We start from the raw sequence: 23,347 nt of genomic DNA, 5'->3' as shown, positions 1-23,347 counted from the left end.
GTTGTTTAAACCTAACTAGTAGCTTAGTTGTTAAACCTAACTAATAGTTTAGTTATTTAAACCTAACTAGTAGTTTAGTTGTTTAAACCTAACTAGTAGTTTAGTTGTTAAACCAAACTAATAGTTTAGTTGTTTAAACCTAACTAGTAGTTTAGTTGTTTAAACCTAAATAGTAGTTTAGTTGTTAAACCAAACTAATAGTTTAGTTGTTTAAACCTAACTAGTAGTTTAGTTGTTAAACCTAACTAATAGTTTAGTTGTTTAAACCTAACTAATAGTTTAGTTATTTAAACCTAACTAGTAGTTTAGTTGTTAAACCTAACTAGTAGTTTAGTTATTTAAACCTAACTAGTAGTTTAGTTGTTAAACCTAACTAGTAGAGTTAGTTAACTTATCAAACAAAGTCCTCTTGAATTGGTTTTCAGAGCAACACATAAACAGGGTCATGCAGAATAGATATTCAGACGACATTGGGAGTAAAAATAAACTCTTAAAGTGTCGGTGAGTCAGACGCTCGCTGGACTATTTATTCTCTGAGTCTATTCTCAGAGCGTCGTTCATGTTGACTCATTCCAGGTGTAAATCGCCCGTCTTCAGGCTCGGCGGCGGCACAGTGACACAGAGCGGTGGCGAGGAAAGAAGAGGAGGAAGAGGAGGAAGAGGAGGAGGAAGAGTCTTCTTTTACCTTCACGGGTCAAACGGAGAGAAGCGACACAGACTGGACTCTCCAGCTTCTCTCTGTAATTAGCGCTCCCTTAAAGCAGCAGCTTGACATTTCGTTTCCTCCGCTGTCATTACCTGCTGGAGGAAGAGGAGGAAGAGGAGGATTCATGTTTTCACAGGTCCTCCTCTTCAGCGATGTGACACCTTCCTGCACACTGAGCTCCACTTAGCGCCGCTTTCATCTGAACGGCCAAGTGGTTTCTGTGTGATATTAAACATTTTCATAAATGGTCCCCGACTGAGGGAGTCGTCTGAATGAGATAACTTCAAGAAGTCTTTCAGGCGACGAGAGTCTCATAGAAGAGAAGTCGGAGGCCGAATGAAGTTATCATCAAAGTTCTTACTCACTTCATGAACACTGATTGTATGCTTCTTATGAAAGCTTTCACGGTCGATTGGTGCACAACAGATATTTGATATTTTATTTATTAAATGGAGAAACTTGGTGTTTTTGTGCCAGATGTTCATGGCTGACCGCACAAAGGAGCCATCTGATTGGCTGAAGAAACCAGTCAAATGAAAAGCTATTTCTCTGCCGGTGAAGTGGATTAATAAACGCAAGTTGAATCAGAAGCACTCGAGCCTCTGTCTCGTCTGCAGAGAGGCTCTTTGTCTCTTTACCAGAGTTATTAGATCAGGGACGAGGATCCGCCGGGGGACGCTGCCGGAACCCGGAGAACTACCTGAAGGAGAACCGGACTCATCACTGTCACATGGAGGAGGAGGAGCCGCTGCCCGAGAAGCCAGATAGTGGCTCAGGGTCTCACCAACAATCGTTGTGGAGCCTCAGCATCCAGTCTGCAGCTACAAGTCCACATGAGTCCACATGGATCTATAGGTCTGGGCTCGGTGGAGGTCTGGGTTGTGTGGAGGTCTGGGCTCTGTGGAGGTCTGGGCTCTGTGGAGGTCTGGGCTGTGTGGAGGTCTGGGTTGTGTGGAAGTCTGGGCTCTGTGGAGGTCTGGGCTCTGTGGAGGTCTGGGCTGTGTGGAGGTCTGGGTTGTGTGGAGGTCTGGGCTCTGTGGAGGTCTGGGCTCTGTGGAGGTCTGGGCTGTGTGGAGGTCTGGGCTCTGTGGAGGTCTGGGCTCTGTGGAGGTCTGGGCTCTGTGGAGGTCTGGGTTGTGTGGAGATCTGGGCTCTGTGGAGGTCTGGGTTGTGTGGAGGTCTGGGTTGTGTGGAGGTCTGGGTTGTGTGGAGGTCTGGGCTCTGTGGAGGTCTGGGTTGTGTGGAGGTCTGGGTTGTGTGGAGGTCTGGGCTCTGTGGAGGTCTGGGCTCTGTGGAGGTCTGGGTTGTGTGGAGGTCTGGGCTCTGTGGAGGTCTGGGTTGTGTGGAGGTCTGGGTTGTGTGGAGGTCTGGGCTCTGTGGAGGTCTGGGTTGTGTGGAGGTCTGGGCTCTGTGGAGGTCTGGGTTGTGTGGAGGTCTGGGTTGTGTGGAGGTCTGGGCTCTGTGGAGGTCTGGGTTGTGTGGAGGTCTGGGCTCTGTGGAGGTCTGGGAGCTGCCGGTCTAAATGGAGCCGGCTCTGTTCACACACAAAGCTGGTGGAACTGGAAGAAATGGTCCCAAACCAGGAGACACAGAAAAGTTCAGGTTTTCTTATCAACTGACCAGTGAAGAGAAGCATACTGAGAGCGAGGATGAGGAGGATGAGGAGGAGCCTTCGGCCCTTGGAGATGACCTCTGCCCCCCAGAGACCCGTCCGGCTCTCCAACGTAACGCTCCGCTGGAGCAGGAGGGAGGAGACGAGCTGTCAGAAACTCCCATCATCCTCTCTGGAAGAACTGCCCCCAGAGATTGAAGAAAATCTGAGGGGGCGGACAAAATAATGGAAACACCAAAGGGAAGACTTTAATCCCTTGGATCCGTATCAATTCATCAGTAACTACTAAAGAGGATGAACCCACATGGGCAGCTCCTGCAGCTCTTCATCGAAGCTGGTTGACTGAAACCTCGTTAACATCAGACGGACATATTCAATGTTTCAGTTCCCGTCTGACGTGGTCGTTTACTTTGGAAACTTTGGGACGTTCACCAGAATTTAAAGTTGCACGACACAACTTCTACAATATAATATATAGTGTGAGTTTTAAAGGTCATTCCTAGCTACAAGTACCTAAAATAATGAGCCACGAGTCGTAGATATCCCACCACATTTTTGGTATGTGATCCAGGTAATCATGACCCAGATGAAGACCGCGATGAGAGCCAACAACCAGAGATCTCTCCTCCAGCAGATCGTTCCTCATGTGGAACCAGAAGTCACCGTGGATTCATTTGTCACATAACTTGTGTACTTCAGCAACACTTCTGTAGGTATTTGAACCCAAACCGCCGTCTCTTTCCCCAAAACTAAGTAGTTTTGTTGCCTAAACCTAAGTTGTTACCTGTGAAGTTTATTTTGAAACGACTGTTTTCCTGTAACGAGGTGAGATTGACACGAGCTGCTCGACTTTTATAGGAAAACACACAAAAAGAGTGACTTTCATAAGATACACAATCCGAAGTGTGAGGGTAAGTTGGGAGCCACTAAATGTCTTTCAACATGGCGGAGGCTGAACCGGGAGCTAGCAGATAACGGTGCTGACAGAGCTAACGGTGCTGACAGAGCTAACGGTGCTGACAGAGCTAACGGTGCTGAGAGAGCTAACGGTGCTAACACAGCTAACGCCGCTGACAGAGCTAACGCCGCTGACAGAGCTAACGGTGCTGAGAGAGCTAACGGTGCTAACGGTGCTAACACAGCTAACGCCGCTGACAGAGCTAGCGGTGCTGACAGAGCTAACGCCGCTGACAGAGCTAGCGGTGCTGACAGAGCTAACGGTGCTGACAGAGCTAACGGTATTTATCTGAGGGGAAAGTCAGGAGAGCTGGCAGCATGAAACCTTCCATGACTTCATGTAATAAATGTGCTTTGGATAGTAATCTGAGACGTAATGAAGAACATTCTGATGTAATAATCCATTTGAGCAAGACTTTTTTCCGCTGTGTTTGGAAGGTAAACGCGAGCTGGCGAAGGTTAAATTGCGCCAAGTTGTCTAATTTTCCATCATGCCGCTCTGTGTGTGAACATGAACCCGAGCTCAAGCAGAACAAGCAGAAACATTAGTTTTAGTGGTGGACTGGAAGCCAGCCTCCTTCATGGTGGAAGACAAAGTGGAGCTAATGAAAGCCAACAGGAGTGTAATGCCGTGTGACTGATACTGGGCTCGCTGTCAGCCCGATTCTACTGGGAGAAGTGGGATGATGACAGATGAATTAACGCGCTGACAGCCGGCGTGGAGGGACGGGTAATTGTAGCTGAGAGATGGCGAGTGTTTTCTGTCTCAACCGAAGCCAATCAATCAAAGCCTCTCATCTAAAAACACACCGACTGACGACGCAGGATACACGCCTGTTCCTGTGTGATCCCACTGTCGACGCTGTCACAGGGATGATGCTGAGGAGGAGGAAGAGGAGGAGGAGGGGGAGGGGGAGGAGGAGGAAGAGGAGGGGTAGGAAGAGGAGGGGGAAGAGGAGGAGGAAGAGGAGGGGGAAGAGGAGGGGTAGGAAGAGGAGGGGGAAGAGGAGGAGGAAGAGGAGGGGGAAGAGGAGGAGGAGGAAGAGGAGGGGGAAGAGGAGGGGGAAGAGGAGGAGGAGGAAGAGGAGGAGGAAGAGGAGGGGTAGGAAGAGGAGGGGGAAGAGGAGGAGGAAGAGGAGGGGGAAGAGGAGGAGGAGGAAGAGGAGGGGGAAGAGGAGGAGGAGGAAGAGGAGGGAGAAGAGGAGGAGGAGGAAGAGGAGGAAGGGGAGGAGGAGGAGGGGTAGGAAGAAATGGGAAGAGGAGGAGGAAGAGGAGGGGGAAGAAGAGGAGGAGGAAGAGGAGGGGGAAGAGGAGGAGGAGAGGGAGGAGGAGGAGGGGGAGGAGGAAGAGGAAGGGGAAAGAGGAGGAGGAGGGGGAGAGAGGAGGAGGAGGGGGAAGAGGAGGGGGAAGAGGAGGGGGAGAGAGGAGGAGGAGGGGGAGGGTGGATGGGATCTGATGGATTGCGTTCACAAGGTTTTTTCTCCATGTGGTTCAGAGTCAAGTGGACAAACAGACACAACATGCTCGTCATCCTCAGCGTCTGTTGAGGAAGAAGACGTGAACAGGAAGAGCTCAGGTCTCTTTAAAGGTGAGACGAACACTCTCCTCTTGTGTGAAGTGTGTTTGACCTGAAGTTGGTCGACGTCTTCACAACATTACTTCGTCTATTGTGACATTTATTGTCTTTATATGTCTGTCCAAAATGTCACAAATAGATAACAGACAGTCACTAGTCCAGACAGCTGGGGACAAAGAACGTCTTCGTCTCCTTCACACTGAGCGGATTTGTTGAATGAAAATAAATGTACTCATGGTTTTATTGTTGATACAAAGTCATGCATTATGTTTTATAACTATGCTGATAAACTAGTAGTTCAGTTGTCTAAACATAACTAGTAGTTTAGTTGTTTAACCCTAACTTGTAGTTTAGTTGACTAACCTTAATTTAATCCATCAAGACTTTTCTCAGAGACACGAGACCTTAACACAACGTAACCCAGGTGAGTATCTGTCGTGTTGTTCTTGTTCCCTTAGGACTCATTGTGAGAAGAATAATTATCTCAATATCTAGAAACAGCATGTTGTGTAAAAAGAAGCACCTTTCTGGTCGTTTCCCTCCCGCTCTCTGGAGGCGGGGTCCTCCATCTCCATCCTAGTTCACTGTAATCTCCACGAGGCTCCCATTATGCTTATTCCTCATTAAAGTTTTATCAGCCATGGCAAATTGCAAAGATTAGAGCGGGAGGGCGGCTTTGGGCTCTCCTGCCCGCTCACACATTTATTTATTGTTGCGGATCATCCGGGCTTATCTGCTCCCCAAAGCAAAGACAAGCTCCCATCGGATGGCAAAGGTCATGAAACGTGATCTCCCAGCATGCATAATGGCGGGAAGAAGAGCGTTTAGTTTGTCTAAAGCGTTCTCACCCACGCATTAATATTGTAATACTTTAATATTATAAACTTTTTGTTCTGCCCTATTGATTTCTGGGAGACGCACATGAATATTTATGCTGCTGAGTGCAGCTTGTAAACTTTGAGTCAGTGATGCTTCGGCTAATTATAGGCTGAAGGCAGCGCGGCGGTAATGAATTACCTTCCACCTGCCTGGCAGAAAGCTGGAGGAGGAGGAGGAGGTGAGGAAGATGTGTTTAAAAGAATTAATAAAATAAATGACGGGAGACGTTTCGCCGCGTGAGGTCGGGAGGTCGACAGCAGCAAACTCACGAGTGCATTAAAGCTTTAATGAGAGAGACGGCTGTCAGAGAGATTCTACTCATCCAGGGAACAGAGACCGGGCTCAAAGCAACGTGGGTTAAGACAACGTGGGTTAAAGCAGGACAACGTGGGTTAAGACAACGTGGGTTAAGACAACGTGGGTTAAAGCAGGACAACGTGGGTTAAGACAACGTGGGTTAAAGCAGGACAACGTGGGTTAAGACAACGTGGGTTAAGGCAGGACAACGTGGGTTAAAGCAGGACAACGTGGGTTAAGGCAGGACAACGTGGGTTAAGACAACATGGGTTAAAGCAGGACAACGTGGGTTAAGGCAGGACAACGTGGGTTAAGACAACGTGGGTTAAAACAGGACAACGTGGGTTAAGACAACGTGGGTTAAGACAACGTGGGTTAAGACAACGTGGGTTAAGGCAGGACAACGTGGGTTAAGACAACGTGGGTTAAAACAGGACAACGTGGGTTAAGACAACGTGGGTTAAAGCAGGACAACGTGGGTTAAGACAACGTGGGTTAAGGCAGGACAACGTGGGTTAAAGCAGGACAACGTGGGTTTAGACAACGTGGGTTAAGGCAGGACAACGTGGGTTAAGACAACGAGGGTTAAGACAACGTGGGTTAAATAAGGACAAAGTTTGTTAAAGCAGGACAACATTACAATACATACATTTAGCTGACGCTTTATCCAAAGAGACTTACAATAAGTGCAATTCCACCATAAGTACAAACTCAGAACAACAAGAATCAAGAAAAGCACAATTGCAATAAAGTTAAGCTACAAAGTGCTATTAGTAAGTACCATCTAAGTGCTACTATGTGCTGCCTTCCTTATTCAAGGTGTAGTTGAAAAAGAAGTGTTTTAGTTCACGGTGGAAGATGTAGAGACTTCCTGCTGTCCTGATGTCAATGAGGAGCTCATTCCACCAATGAGGAGCAGGACACAAACATTCTGACTTTGTTGAGTGTTTAGCTCTCAGTGACGGAGCTGCAAGACGATTGGATGAAGCCGAGCGGAGCAAACGAGCTGGAGTGTGAGGTTTCACCATGTCCTGGATGTAGATTGGACCCGATCTGTTCGCATCCCGGTACGCAAGTACCAATGTTTTGAAGCGGATGCTGCAGCCATGGTAACCAGTGAAGGTCACGGAGGAGCGGAGTGGTGTGGGTGAATTTCGGTTAAAGACCAGTGGAGCTGCTGCATTCTGGATGAGCTGCAGAGGTCGGATGGCAGGTAGCAGGTTGATATGGTTGTCAGTTCCAAAGAGCGGGAGAGAGTAAGAGATGAAGAAGTGGTCCGAGGCGTGAAGTGGAGTTACAGTGAGGTTAGATGTGGAGCAGTTTCTGTTTAAAATATAGTCAAGGTGGTTGCCAGCTTTGTGAGTAGGAGGGGAAGGACTGAGTGAGAGAGCAAAGGAAGACAGTAAGAGTAACAGGTCACATGACTTCTCCGTCTGGATGTTAAAGTCTCCCAGAAGGATGAGTGGGGGTTCGTTTCCTGGGAAGTTTGATTGGAGGACATCTAATTCTTCCAATAAATCTCCCAAAGAACCAGGTGCACGGTAGAGAACAACAAGGTTTAGTTGGACCGGATGAGTAACCGTCACAGCATGAAACTCAAAAGACAGTGTGGTAAACAGTGGAAGTAGAGAGAGAAACTCCATTTGGGGGAGATGAGTAGACCTGTACCACCACCCCGGCCAGTGGGGGAGATGAGTAAACCAGTACCACCACCCCGGCCAGTGGGGGAGATGAGTAAACCAGTACCACCACCCCGACCAGTGGGGGAGAGGAGTAAACCAGTACCACCACCCCGACCAGTGGGGGAGAGGAGTAAACCAGTACTACCACCCTGACCAGTGGGGGAGAGGAGTAAACCAGTACCACCACCCCGACCAGTGGGAGATGAGTAGACCAGTACCACCACCCTGACCAGTGGCGAGATGAGTAGACCAGTACCACCACCCCGACCAGTGGGGGAGATGAGTAAACCAGTACCACCACCCTGACCAGTGGGGGAGAGGAGTAAACCAGTACCACCACCCCGACCAGTGGGGGATGAGTAGACCAGTACCACCACCCTGACCAGTGGGGAGATGAGTAGACCAGTACCACCACCCCGACGAGTGGGGGAGATGAGTAAACCAGTACCACCACCCCGACCAGTGGGAGATGAGTAGATATTCACACAGGTATGGAAGGAAAACACATTCACAGAGCAATGTTTATACTCATCCGCCCCCGAAGACTCCAACGAAAGACTCCTATGTCTTTATCCTCGAAGTCTCTAACGAAAGACTCCTATGTCTTTATCCTCCAAGTCTCTAACGAAAGACTCCTATGTCTTTATCCTCCAAGTCTCCAACGAAAGACTCCTATGTCTTTATCCTCCAAGTCTCTAACGAAAGACTCCTATGTCTTTATCCTCCAAGTCTCTAACGAAAGACTCCTGTGTCTTTATCCTCCAAGTCTCCAACAAAAGACTCCTATGTCTTTATCCTCCAAGTCTCTAACGAAAGACTCCTATGTCTTTATCCTCCGAGTCTCTAACGAAAGACTCCTATGTCTTTATCCTCCAAGTCTCTAACGAAAGACTCCTATGTCTTTATCCTCCAAGTCTCCAACAAAAGACTCCTATGTCTTTATCCTCCGAGTCTCCAACGAAAGACAACTATGTCTTTATCCTCCAAGTCTCCAACAAAAGACTCCTATGTCTTCATCCTCCGAGTCTCCAACGAAAGACTACTATGTCTTCATCCTCCGAGTCTCCAACGAAAGACTACTATGTCTTTATCCTTTGAGTCTCTAATGAAAGACTCCTATGTCTTCATCCTCCAAGTCTCCAACAAAAGACTCCTATGTCTTTATCCTCCAAGTCTCCAACAAAAGACTCCTATGTCTTTATCCTTTGAGTCTTCATACAAGGAGTATTTGCTGACGCTTCAAGCACCCACCTGGTTTTACACCAGAGTTGGTGATAAATTAGCTACAGCTGTGTAGACTACGCCTCCAGGTCGTTAGTGGAGTGGCCACCAATCAAAACTAGTCTGGCTGAGGACAATAGCAGGACTTCCCTTTAATCAAGGAAGTTTTCAGTTTTACAAGACAACGTGGGTTAAAGCAGGAAAATGTGGGTTAAGACAAAGTGGGTTCAAGAAGGACAAATGGGGGTTAATAGTGGGCCAAAGCTGGACAAAGGACAAAATGAGTTTAAAGTGAGTTAAAGAAGAAAAGTGGTTTAAAGAAGGATAAAGTGGGTTTAAGAAGGATAAAGTGGTTTAAAGAAGGATAAAGTGAGTTAAAGCATGATAAAGTGAGTTAAAGAAGGATAAAGCGAGTTAAAGCAGGATAAAGTGAGTTAAAGCAGGATAATGTGGGTTAAAGCAGGATAAAGTGGGTTAAAGCAGGATAATGTGGGTTAAAGCAGGATAAAGTGAGTTAAAGAAGGTTAAAGTGGGTTAAAGCAGGATAAAGTGAGTTAAAGCAGGATAAAGTGAGTTAAAGCAGGATAAAGTGAGTTAAAGAAGGATAAAGTGAGTTAAAGCAGGATGAGGTGGGTTAAAGAAGGATAAAGTGAGTTAAAGAAGGATAAAGCGAGTTAAAGCAGGATAAAGTGAGTTAAAGCAGGATAATGTGGGTTAAAGCAGGATAAAGTGGGTTAAAGCAGGATAATGTGGGTTAAAGAAGGATAAAGTGAGTTAAAGCAGGATAAAGTGGGTTAAAGAAGGATAAAGCGAGTTAAAGAAGGATAAAGCGAGTTAAAGCAGGATAAAGTCAGTTAAAGCAGGATAAAGTGGGTTAAAGCAGGATAAAGTGGGTTAAAGAAGGATAAAGTGGGTTAAAGCAGGATTAAGTGAGTTATAGCAGGATAAAGTGAGTTAAAGAAGGATAAAGTGAGTTAAAGCAGGATAAAGTGAGTTAAAGCAGGATAAAGTGGGTTAAAGAGGGATAAAGTGGGTTAAAGCAGGATAAAGTGAGTTAAAGCAGGATTAAGTGAGTTAAAGCAGGATAAAGTGAGTTAAAGAAGGATAAAGTGGGTTAGAGCAGGATAAAGTGAGTTAAAGCAGGATAAAGTGAGTTAAAGAAGGATAAAGTGAGTTAAAGCAGGATGAGGTGGGTTAAAGAAGGATAAAGTGAGTTAAAGCAGGATAAAGTGAGTTAAAGAAGGATAAAGTGAGTTAAAGCAGGATAAAGTGGGTTAAAGAAGGATAAAGTGAGTTAAAGCAGGATAAAGTGGGTTAAAGCAGGATAAAGTGAGTTAAAGCAGGATAAAGTGAGTTAAAGCAGGATAAAGTGAGTTAAAGAAGGATAAAGTGAGTTAAAGCAGGATAAAGTGAGTTAAAAAAGGATAAAGTGAGTTAAAGCAGGATAAAGTGAGTTAAAGAAGGATAAAGTGAGTTAAAGCAGGATAAAGTGAGTTAAAGCAGGATAATGTGAGTTAAAGAAGGATAAAGTGGGTTAAAGCAGGATAAAGTGAGTTAAAGAAGGATAAAGTGAGTTAAAGCAGGATAAAGTGGGTTAAAGCAGGATAAAGTGAGTTAAAGAAGGATAAAGTGAGTTAAAGCAGGATAAAGTGAGTTAAAGAAGGATAAAGTGAGTTAAAGCAGGATAAAGTGAGTTAAAGCAGGATAATGTGAGTTAAAGAAGGATAAAGTGGGTTAAAGCAGGATAAAGTGAGTTAAAGAAGGATAAAGTGAGTTAAAGCAGGATAAAGTGAGTTAAAGAAGGATAAAGTGAGTTAAAGCAGGATAAAGTGGGTTAAAGCAGGATAAAGTGAGTTAAAGAAGGATAAAGTGAGTTAAAGCAGGATAAAGTGGGTTAAAGCAGGATAAAGTGAGTTAAAGAAGGATAAAGTGAGTTAAAGCAGGATAAAGTGGGTTAAAGCAGGATAAAGTGAGTTAAAGCAGGATAAGGTGGGTTAAAGAAGGATAAAGTGAGTTAAAGCAGGATAAAGTGGGTTAAAGCAGGATAAAGTGAGTTAAAGCAGGATAAAGTGAGTTAAAGCAGGATAAAGTGAGTTAAAGCAGGATAAAGTGGGTTAAAGCAGGATAAAGTGAGTTAAAGCAGGATAAAGTGAGTTAAAGCAGGATAAAGTGGGTTAAAGAAGGATTAAGTGAGTTAAAGCAGGATAAAGTGGGTTAAAGAAGGATAAAGTGAGTTAAAGCAGGATAAAGTGGGTTAAAGCAGGAAAAAGTGAGTTAAAGCACGATAAAGTGAGTTAAAGCAGGATAAAGTGAGTTAAAGAAGGATAAAGTGAGTTAAAGCAGGATAAAGTGAGTTAAAAAAGGATAAAGTGAGTTAAAGCAGGATAAAGTGAGTTAAAGAAGGATAAAGTGAGTTAAAGCAGGATAAAGTGAGTTAAAGCAGGATAATGTGAGTTAAAGAAGGATAAAGTGGGTTAAAGCAGGATAAAGTGAGTTAAAGAAGGATAAAGTGAGTTAAAGCAGGATAAAGTGGGTTAAAGCAGGATAAAGTGAGTTAAAGAAGGATAAAGTGAGTTAAAGCAGGATAAAGTGAGTTAAAGCAGGATAAAGTGAGTTAAAGAAGGATAAAGTGAGTTAAAGCAGGATAAAGTGAGTTAAAGCAGGATAATGTGAGTTAAAGAAGGATAAAGTGGGTTAAAGCAGGATAAAGTGAGTTAAAGAAGGATAAAGTGAGTTAAAGCAGGATAAAGTGAGTTAAAGAAGGATAAAGTGAGTTAAAGCAGGATAATGTGAGTTAAAGAAGGATAAAGTGGGTTAAAGAAGGATAAAGTGAGTTAAAGCAGGATAAAGTGAGTTAAAGCAGGATAATGTGAGTTAAAGAAGGATAAAGTGGGTTAAAGCAGGATAAAGTGGGTTAAAGCAGGATAAAGTGAGTTAAAGAAGGATAAAGTGAGTTAAAGCAGGATAAAGTGAGTTAAAGCAGGATAAAGTGAGTTAAAGAAGGATAAAGTGAGTTAAAGCAGGATAAAGTGAGTTAAAGCAGGATAATGTGAGTTAAAGAAGGATAAAGTGGGTTAAAGCAGGATAAAGTGAGTTAAAGAAGGATAAAGTGAGTTAAAGCAGGATAAAGTGAGTTAAAGAAGGATAAAGTGAGTTAAAGCAGGATAAAGTGGGTTAAAGCAGGATAAAGTGAGTTAAAGAAGGATAAAGTGAGTTAAAGCAGGATAAAGTGGGTTAAAGCAGGATAAAGTGAGTTAAAGAAGGATAAAGTGGGTTAAAGAAGGATAAAGTGAGTTAAAGCAAAGTCAAGTCAAAATGAAAAAACATGTACATTTATTGTTCCTTGTTGAAAGACACATTCTTTGGATTGAGTCCAACTGCTTAATATTAATTTCTTACATAATGTTGTTTCATAAGAGGTTCATACATTTAACAGATGCTGGAAGTCTTCGGGTGAAACAATAAAAAAGCACAACGGATGAACTGTGATCCATGAAAACTAAATATTTAAACATAAAAAAGACTTGCAGTGTGGGATGAATAATACAACATTTAATTACAGGTTTAAAGAATACAACTGTACTTAATAGAAGTAGAAGTTTGAGGTACTTTTACTTTCATACTAAGTTCGGCAGCTTTATTAACGGAATGCTTATGAATATCTTTGCTGATACTTTTGCTTTTATGGTTAATGATTAAATTACCTTTTCTACCATTGATGAAGATAATATCAGTAAAATGTCCTGTACGTGTGTGTGTGTGTGTGTGTGTGTGTGTGTGTGTGTGTGTGTGTGTGTTCCTGCTCCACGTGAGCCGGGGTCAGTGTGGTGCTGATGCATTATGGGGGCAGAACACTTCATTTATAATTCATCATATTTATTCAATAAAAGGAATATCTGTGCAGTGAAATGTGAATATTTGCTGATCTGAGTTTAGAAACATAAACATCTTCACATCTCTCCACAACCTCTGTGTTCTTCAGAGGATATTAAAACAATATGGAATATTTACAGTAAATATCACGGTAGTTATGAGGTACTTTACTGGAGTATATAGCCTATCAATGTATAGCTATATAGCTCAAACAACTATGATTTATTATTAGAGATTAAGATCAACTTTTATTGAATCACAAGATGAATTACCATTTAAATATATAAAAGTATTAATTTCTAGCAGCTGAAACATTATTATTAATAATAATGTTAAAAAAGACTTCTGGAAACAGAAATCACAGTTTACTATTAAACAAATTCTGTTTTTCACACACACACACACACACACACACACACACACACACACACACACACACACACACACACACACACACACACACACACACACACACACACACAGTAATGGTCTCCTAGCTTGAACTGGGTGAACTGGTTTAGTGTCGTTCTCTTCATTCTCCTCCAGGAGGTCTGTTTGATGTGGTGGAGATGTGAGTAAGTATGACATCATGATGTATGCAACATAGCAGATCTCTTTAGATCTCTGTGGTGAGCGTCTCTGTCAGCTCTCCTGACGTTCTGTTTCTGATGCGGCTTAAAGGAAGAAAGGATGAAGGGAAGGGGAAGAGACGCTTTGAGCCTCTCTAGTTTCATAATCTCATCTCTGATATTGATATTCAAATGATTGATGCTCGTCTATATTGCACTTCCTCGTGCAGGAGATATTGTTTGAATGCCTTTGTGCCGATAAAGCTGATTGAACGGAGGGGAAGAGGAGGCGGCTTGTGTTCCTGGATCCACTCTAATCCAATCAGAGGAGCCGCTCCTCTCCTTCTATCTGATTAGTCCAATAATTAAGAGAAACCGCTGGAGCGCAGCTTCAATAAGGCTTTACATATTCAGAGATGCTGGAGCATGATCAGGAGGAGGAGGAAGAGGAGGAGGAGAGGAGGAGGAGGAAGAGGAGGGGAGTGGAGGAGGAGAAGGAGGAGGAGGAGGACGTGTTCATAGACGTGTTTATAGACGTGTTTATAGACGTGTTTATAGTGTTCATAGACGTGTTTATAGACGTGTTTATAGTGTTCATAGTGTTTATAGACATGTTTATAGACGTGTTTATAGTGTTTATAGATGTGTTTATAGACGTGTTTATAGTGTTCATAGATGTGTTTATAGACGTGTTTTTAGTGTTCATAGACGTGTTTATAGACGTGTTTATAGACGTGTTTATAGTGTTTATAGACATGTTTATAGACATGTTCATAGTGTTTATAGATGTGTTTATAGACGTGTTTATAGACGTGTTTATAGTGTTTATAGACATGTTTATAGACGTGTTTATAGTGTTTATAGATGTGTTTATAGACGTGTTTATAGTGTTCATAGACGTGTTCATAGACATGTTTATAGACGTGTTTATTGTGTTTATAGACGTGTTTATTGTATTTATAGACATGTTTATAGACGTGTTTATAGTGTTTATAGATGTGTTTATAGACGTGTTTATAGACATGTTTATAGTGTTCATAGACGTGTTTATAGACGTGCTTATAGTGTTCATAGACGTGTTCATAGACGTGTTCATAGACGTGTTTATAGACGTGTTTATAGTGTTTATAGACGTGTTTATAGACGTGTTTATAGTGTTTATAGACGTGTTTATAGACGTGTTTATAGTGTTCATAGACATGTTTATAGACGTGTTTATAGTGTTCATAGACGTGTTTATAGTGTTTATAGACGTGTTTATAGACGTGTTTATAGTGTCCATAGATGTGTTTATAGACATGCTTATAGTGTTCATAGACGTGTTTATAGACGTGTTTATAGTGTTTATAGACGTGTTTATAGACGTGTTTATAGTGTTCATAGACATGTTTATAGACGTGTTTATAGTGTTTATAGACGTGTTTATAGTGTTCATAGACGTGTTTATAGTGTTCATAGACGTGTTTATAGTGTTTATAGACGTGTTTATAGTGTTCATAGACGTGTTTATAGACGTGTTTATAGTGTTCATAGACGTGTTTATAGACGTGTTTATAGTGTTCATAGACGTGTTTATAGATGTGTTTATAGACGTGTTTATAGTGTTCATAGACGTGTTTATAGTGTTTATAGACGTGTTCATAGACGTGTTTATAGTGTTTATAGACGTGTTTATAGTGTTCATAGACGTGTTTATAGTGTTCATAGACGTGTTTATAGATGTGTTTATAGACGTGTTTATAGTGTTCATAGACGTGTTTATAGTGTTTATAGACGTGTTCATAGACGTGTTTATAGTGTTCATAGACGTGTTTATAGTGTTCATAGATGTGTTTATAGACGTGTTTATAGTGTTCATAGACGTGTTTATAGACGTGTTTATAGTGTTCATAGACGTGTTTATAGATGTGTTTATAGACGTGTTTATAGTGTTCATAGACGTGTTTATAGTGTTTATAGACGTGTTCATAGACGTGTTTATAGTGTTCATAGACGTGTTTATAGTGTTCATAGACGTGTTTATAGTGTTCATAGACGTGTTTATAGACGTGTTTATAGACGTGTTCATAGACGTGTTTAAGGTATTCTCCCCTGTATTCTTAGCCACCTCTTGTCTCTAGTGGCTCTGCTCTCCCAAAGTTCCTTGTGGCTGCAGAGCTGCAGGCTGAGGCACACCCGGTCCGTCCGCCCGCATGTCGACAGGTGATGAAGCTCCAACGCATCGGAGGACCGAAGGGGTCGACCACGCTGACCGAACCGCCGGGAGAAGAAACGTTGACTTCATGAAAACATCCCAACTGTTTCATGAGGAAACGTTTGTTTCACAAGCGTTAAAAGTTCCTCATGGAAAGTTCAGCTGCAGAAAAAGACAACAGAGCAAACTCTCTGGCGTGCACCAGGAGCAGAGAAAGCGCCGACTGCAGAGGTACTTCTGTCTCATTATCACTGTTACCAGGCAGCGCAAAGTTTGGGTGAGTTGTGGCCTGATGGAGGGACGGAGGTAGAGGAAGACGAGGAGGAAGAGCGGCGGTGTCGGTGAAGCAGGCGGAGGCCAGATGGCAGCGCCGGCGCTTCGCCCGGCTGATTAGCGGCGAGCACACAAAGAGCGGCCATGTTTCACTTGTTCATCACTTAAGAGCAGAGCCCAAGGTGCAGGCGGGGAGATTTCCCTCGGGGAAATGTGCCTCCCGGAGATAAGGCCGAGGCCCGGGTTGCTCTCCGGGGGCGGCGAGGTACGACGAGGCGGCCGGGGATCCGAACCTCTGAAGGAAAACCAAACGGAAGAGCAGAGAAAAGGCTCCGTGGGGCGGAACGCCGGCAGCAGCGAGCGGCGCCACGCTTCAGCTTCAGGGGAAGTTTGGGTTTCCTTTCCCCGTTCACTTTAACTCTGGGAGACAAAAGTCTGAGGAGCAGAGTTCTTACAGTCATGGAACACCTGGAACAGTCATGGAGGTTTAAAATGGTTGCTTCCAGGCCTGGAAAAGTCTTTTTAAAAAAAGTCATGTAAATGTGTTATATTCATGTGTTCATGTCGTTCATTTACGCTGAGTTTGAAATAATGAATATGCTTTTAAAAGAAAGACTCAAAATATAAGCAGGCATACATACAGGCATCTATATAAATGTTTATTCTTTTAATTAAACTATTGTCTCATTCATTTGAGTCATTTAAGGTTAACTGTATGCTTTGTATTCTCATTGTTAGTTTAAATACTACATTTACTCACTTTTTACTGTTTACACCCAGACTTCACTAAATGTTTGTAACGGACATTTGGTTTAAAGTCCTGGATCCATTGGTCAGGATGTGTCTAAACCCTGGAGGAGGTAGTTCACTCATCGGGGAACAATGGCCGTGACGCGCCGTATTCACCCGCTGACCTTGACCTCTGACCTCGGCTGCCTCAGTCTGGATCATCATCTCCACTCGAGGCAGCGGATTCTACCTCAACGAGAGCAGGAGCGCCGGCCGGGTGTTTACTGAGAGGCGAGGAGGAAACGAGCCGCTCTGATTGTTGCTTTGTGGAGACTCACCTCAGTCTGCTCAGAGATGAAAGCGCGTGATTGAGGCCTTGGACGAACACTCAAACTATTCATCTGGCGGTCGTGACGATCCGGCTTTTGCATAATGCATTCTCTCAACCCCGACCCTTCACAATAAAAGCACAGCGCGTCCTTCGAGACTGAAAGAGTCACTTTGTGCAACGACGTCGACTCCGATTCAAAAGTGTTGAGCAGCAAAAGAGAAAAAGAAGATTCAACAATCATCAATTATACGTTCATAAGTTCATAAGTTTATATGAAACCTGACGGAGACGTTTGCTGCTTGTGTAACTTTACACGTTAAGCAATAAAGAAAAAACTAATAATGAATGAATAGGAACATCAGAAACAATCAAATTAATGAACACAGTCATACAGTGAGAAAATAAAGATGCGATGAAATTTAAATAATTAAGATGATGAGAAGGCTCCACCCCTAAGAGGGATAGGGGTGTGTTGTGGTTGGTGGTTTTGGTGGATGTGTTGTGGTTGGTGGTTTTGGTGGATGTGTTGTAGTTGGTGGTTTTGGTGGATGGGTTATAGTTGGTGGTTTTGGTGGATGTGTTATAGTTGGTGGTTTTGGTGGATGTGTTGTGGTTGGTGGTTTTGGTGGATGTGTTATAGTTGGTGGTTTTGGTGGATGTGTTATAGTTGGTGGTTTTGGTGGATGGGTTATAGTTGGTGGTTTTGGTGGATGTGTTATAGTTGGTGGTTTTGGTGGATGTGTTGTGGTTGGTGGTTTTGGTGGATGTGTTATAGTTGGTGGTTTTGGTGGATGTGTTGTGGTTGGTGGTTTTGGTGGATGTGTTGTGGTTGGTGGTTTTGGTGGATGTGTTGTGGTTGGTGGTTTTGGTGGATGTGTTGTGGTTGGTGGTTTTGGTGGATGTGTTGTGGTTGGTGGTTTTGGTGGATGTGTTGTGGTTGGTGGTTTTGGTGGATGTGTTATAGTTGGTGGTTTTGGTGGATGTGTTGTGGTTGGTGGTTTTGGTGGATGTGTTGTGGTTGGTGGTTTTGGTGGATGTGTTGTGGTTGGTGGTTTTGGTGGATGTGTTGTAGTTGGTGGTTTTGGTGGATGTGTTATAGTTGGTGGTTTTGGTGGATGTGTTGTGGTTGGTGGTTTTGGTGGATGTGTTATAGTTGGTGGTTTTGGTGGATGTGTTGTGGTTGGTGGTTTTGGTGGATGTGTTGTAGTTGGTGGTTTTGGTGGATGTGTTGTGGTTGGTGGTTTTGGTGGATGTGTTGTAGTTGGTGGTTTTGGTGGATGTGTTGTAGTTGGTGGTTTTGGTGGATGTGTTATAGTTGGTGGTTTTGGTGGATGTGTTGTAGTTGGTGGTTTTGGTGGATGTGTTATAGTTGGTGGTTTTGGTGGATGTGTTGTAGTTGGTGGTTTTGGTGGATGTGTTGTAGTTGGTGGTTTTGGTGGATGTGTTATAGTTGGTGGTTTTGGTGGATGTGTTGTAGTGGTTTTGGTGGATGTGTTGTAGTTGGTGGTTTTGGTGGATGTGTTGTAGTTGGTGGTTTTGGTGGATGTGTTATAGTTGGTGGTTTTGGTGGATGTGTTGTGGTTGGTGGTTTTGGTGGATGTGTTATAGTTGGTGGTTTTGGTGGATGTGTTATAGTTGGTGGTTTTGGTGGATGTGTTGTAGTTGGTGTTTTTGGTGGATGTGTTGTAGTTGGTGGTTTTGGTGGATGTGTTGTAGTTGGTGGTTTTGGTGGATGTGTTGTAGTTGGTGGTTTTGGTGGATGTGTTATAGTTGGTGGTTTTGGTGGATGTGTTATAGTTGGTGGATTTGGTGGATGTGTTATAGTTGGTGGTTTTGGTGGATGGGTTGTGGTTGGTGGTTTTGGTGGATGTGTTATAGTTGGTGGTTTTGGTGGATGTGTTATAGTTGGTGGTTTTGGTGGATGTGTTGTGGTTGGTGGTTTTGGTGGATGTGTTATAGTTGGTGGTTTTGGTGGATGTGTTGTGGTTGGTGGTTTTGGTGGATGTGTTGTAGTTGGTGGTTTTGGTGGATGTGTTATAGTTGGTGGTTTTGGTGGATGTGTTATAGTTGGTGGTTTTGGTGGATGTGTTGTGGTTGGTGGTTTTGGTGGATGTGTTGTGGTTGGTGGTTTTGGTGGATGTGTTGTGGTTGGTGGTTTTGGTGGATGTGTTGTAGTTGGTGGTTTTGGTGGATGTGTTATAGTTGGTGGTTTTGGTGGATGTGTTGTGGTTGGTGGTTTTGGTGGATGTGTTATAGTTGGTGGTTTTGGTGGATGTGTTATAGTTGGTGGTTTTGGTGGATGTGTTGTAGTTGGTGGTTTTGGTGGATGTGTTGTAGTTGGTGGTTTTGGTGGATGTGTTGTAGTTGGTGGTTTTGGTGGATGTGTTGTAGTTGGTGGTTTTGGTGGATGTGTTATAGTTGGTGGTTTTGGTGGATGTGTTATAGTTGGTGGATTTGGTGGATGTGTTATAGTTGGTGGTTTTGGTGGATGGGTTGTGGTTGGTGGTTTTGGTGGATGTGTTATAGTTGGTGGTTTTGGTGGATGTGTTATAGTTGGTGGTTTTGGTGGATGTGTTGTGGTTGGTGGTTTTGGTGGATGTGTTATAGTTGGTGGTTTTGGTGGATGTGTTGTGGTTGGTGGTTTTGGTGGATGTGTTGTAGTTGGTGGTTTTGGTGGATGTGTTATAGTTGGTGGTTTTGGTGGATGTGTTATAGTTGGTGGTTTTGGTGGATGTGTTGTGGTTGGTGGTTTTGGTGGATGTGTTGTGGTTGGTGGTTTTGGTGGATGTGTTGTGGTTGGTGGTTTTGGTGGATGTGTTGTAGTTGGTGGTTTTGGTGGATGTGTTATAGTTGGTGGTTTTGGTGGATGGGTTGTGGTTGGTGGTTTTGGATGCGGCGCTCTGTGATCTGTTGCTTTGGTCCGTTTGGATCTGAACGGTTGTTTTAGATCAGAACGCTTCAGAGAATCACGGTGTTATAAATGTTCTTAATTTAAGTGTTATTGTCTTCTTCAGCGACTGTTAGCCGCCGCTGAAAGCTGCTAATGGTCTGAAGCAGAGGTTTAACCTGAGAGGACGACCATTAAAGCTAGTAAAGCCGAGCGTAGCCACACACACACACACACACACACACACACACACACACACACACACACTCACACACACACACACACACACACATGCTAGAGCTCCATTACTCAAACTCGACCGACCACAAAATGAAAGCAGCCGTAGACGTGAGACGAGTCGCGGCTGAAATTGAAATTAATGGCGTTTCTAATTGTCTCACGTGTTCGTCAGAGAGGAGTGAACTACATGCGCTCGCTGCCACCCGATTGGCCCGCGGCACGAGGGAGCTGGGGGCGCTTGATACGCGGCGCTTGATACGCGGCGCTGGGCGGCGTTACTGAAAACATTCAGCACCTCCATGATTATTATGTTCTTTTATTCATTTGGAACAATTAAAATACTGATGATTTATATCAAAAAATCATATATATGTATGTATATATATATATATATATATATATATATATATATATATATATATATATATATATATATATATATATACATATATATATATATATATATATATATATATATATATATATATATATGTAGTTTTTTCTTTTTTTCCATGAATGTGTAATGTTTAAACATCCTCAAGATAATCTTGAGCTAAACCTTTGAAAGCAAAAGCACAACGATGACGAGAACCCGAGGTGAAGACGTAAGAAGGCGAATTGACCGCCCGCTGTCTAAATTCTATTTCATGAAATCTAAACCTCGTGGTGGTCAACCTGAACACACACAGTTTCCATCTCACTGAGACCAAATGTCATTATGAAACTCTGTGGAAACCATAAAGTAAATAGCATCATATCTGCTCTCAGCGGGGAACCAGATCCTCCGTGTGGGTTTCCATCCGTTCAGCTCTTCATCTGATTACAACAGGAAGTGGCTGTCTGAGTGCTCTGCAGGGCCTCATCACCTCGGCAGAGCCATGAGGCCGTGGCCACGGGTCAGAGTGCTGCCTTCAGGCGCTCTGGCTGCTGCCACGGGTCAGAGTGCTGCCTTCAGGCGCTCTGGCTGCTGCCACGGGTCAGAGTGCTGCCTTCAGGCGCTCTAAAACAACTAAATTACTAGTTAGGTTCAGGACTAGATGGTCTGGTGTCCCTACTAGTCTTCTGTGTTGGTTTATCTCTCTGGAGGCTGAACTAGACAGAGTCCCACATTACAATGACGGAGTTGCCTTTATGTCTTCTACATTTCTAGCAATAAGCGTTTCTCTAGTCAACACATTTAACGAGGACCGACAGGTGTAACATAATATCTGGACTGGAGATCATCGCTAATTGAAGCCGCTGGTTCTAAATGTTCGACACATTTAAAGGAAACATGAGGAGAGTGAATGTCGCTGCAGAAACAGAAACTCTGTTCATGTCAACACTGAGAGGTGAGGATGTTTAGTGAGGACTGAAGGCTGCAGGCGGACCGGAGCAGCTGATCCCTCACCTGCTGCTGGTCCTCACCTGCTGCTGGTCCTCACCTCCTCCTGTCTCACCTCCTCCATCCTCCTCCTGTCTCACCTCCTCCATCCTCCTCCTGTCTCACCTCCTCCTGTCTCACCTCCTCCATCCTCCTCCTGTCTCACCTCCTCCTGTCTCACCTCCTCCTGTCTCACCTCCTCCTGTCTCACCTCCTCCATCCTCCTCCTGTCTCACCTCCTCCATCCTCCTCCTGTCTCACCTCCTCCATCCTCCTCCTGTCTCACCTTTTCCTGTCTCACCTCCACTGTTGCCACCCTGCCGTGTTTCAGGAGTTGTTCTGTGTCCACCGTGTCGTTGCTGCTGTTGCCTTCACTGACCCTCCGTTACATCCATCCCTCTGTCTACATGGTACGGTGTGTTCAGGTGTTCCTTCCTCCCCCGTCTCTGTGTGGAGGTGAGACGTGTCCTCTGTGGGCAGGTTTTATTTAGACAAACCCATCTGTCAGGTGGACCCTGAACGTCTCTTTTAATAGCTGCGTCAGACCCGCCAGCAGCTCTAATTGGCACAGCGTGGGCGGTGATGGCGTTAAAATGGCCGCCGTGCTGTTCACCTCCTGACTGCAGCCTGTCAGTTACACGGAGGCTAAGTGAGCGTGGACGAGCGAGGCTCAGCGAGTGGGAAGCGAGCCGTGGGCTGAAGAGGAGAGTCGGACTCAGAGAGCTTCATTTTCTGTGTTTATTGGATTCACATCTTTTCTATTATTGCTTTTAACAAGAGCAGGATTTAAAGCAACGCTGCAGCGGAACCAATCTGCCAGCAATTAGCACGGCGATTAATCGCCGTGTTGGTTAACCATCAACTTAATTGTTTGGTATTCAGGTCAAATAATTATTGGAGGATTCCCGTCTCAAGTTCCCCACGGGGAAGTGATTTAAAACATCAGAACGACAAGATTAAATTAAAATAACACAGAATACTCAGATTACAGAAGATGGAACCAGAAGATGAATCATTTTTAATTGATAAATGATCTTCAGCATTCATTCACTCAACCTCACCAAGACGTCTGGAGCAAAGCTGCGTTCAAGACAACTGGGAGATCCGACACTTCCCATTTGGTCCAGGTGCACAACACTGAACATAAACACATTATTATTCATATTATTATTAATATTATTATACACAAAATATCACTCTCAGCAGTGAGCCACATTGTTTTATCAGCAATTTTTATATTTTACGAATATGTTTTATAGATAGATATTATAGATAGATATACGATATTTAACCAGCTGCTGAAAAGCATGAAATAACAAGTTGTTTTTAAAATATATTTCTTAAATACCAATATATATATATATATTGGTATTTAAGAAATATATTTGCATTTTATTCACATATGAACACCACACAAAACCCAAAAGGACGATCAGAGATCTTTCCTCCAGCAGATGTTGTTTAAACCTAACTAGTAGTTTAGTTGTTTAAACCTAACTAGTAGTTTAGTTGTTTAAACCTAACTAGTAGTTTAGTTGTCTAAACCTAACTAGTAGTTTAGTTTTCATGGAACAGAACTTGAACGTTTAGAGAAAAGATATCATAACAACTTGTTGTATAAGGCGCTCCTTTCCTAACCTTCAGCCGGGAGCCAATCAGCTCTCAGCTCTCTGGGCGGAGGCTTTAATCATCACGTCCTCCACTTCCCTGCTCTTCATCTCGCTCCCTTTGAAACGCAGAGCTCCGCTAATGGCTTTCTCTTTGTCACGCGATCAATACGTTTCCCTGCGTCCTGAGAGAATAACATGTTATTAATTTGTCCGCGTCTACCTTTTTATAAAAGCACAATGTTGCGTAATCCTGAGTGACGGAGCGGCTCAGGGAGAGCAGCTTGAACTTTAAACCCTCCATCTCGAGTCCTAGAGGCGTCCCCCGTCCCCGGTGTAATCCAGCAGCTC

At 43.6% G+C, this 23,347-nt stretch overlaps 1 protein-coding gene across 1 annotated transcript in view; it reads right to left on the bottom strand.

The window, feature by feature from the left end:
* Positions 1-1,527: 1,527 nt before the first annotated feature.
* pcdh12 (protocadherin 12) overlaps positions 1,528-23,347 on the bottom strand; it is a gene marked incomplete at its 3' end in the record, with an annotated part of 130,093 nt that continues 108,273 nt past the window's right edge. Inside the window, exons 8-9 of the mRNA XM_079228537.1 lie at positions 2,327-2,441; positions 1,528-2,240 (exon numbers count right to left, since the gene is read on the bottom strand). Coding sequence (XP_079084663.1) covers positions 1,528-2,240; positions 2,327-2,441 — 828 coding nt within the window. The remainder of the gene's footprint in view (positions 2,241-2,326; positions 2,442-23,347) is intronic.

The sequence above is a fragment of the Taurulus bubalis genome, assembly GCF_910589615.1.
Source record: "Taurulus bubalis genome assembly, chromosome: 13".
Lineage (NCBI taxonomy): Eukaryota > Metazoa > Chordata > Actinopteri > Perciformes > Cottidae > Taurulus > Taurulus bubalis.
This window is presented reverse-complemented; position numbering and strand designations above follow the sequence as displayed.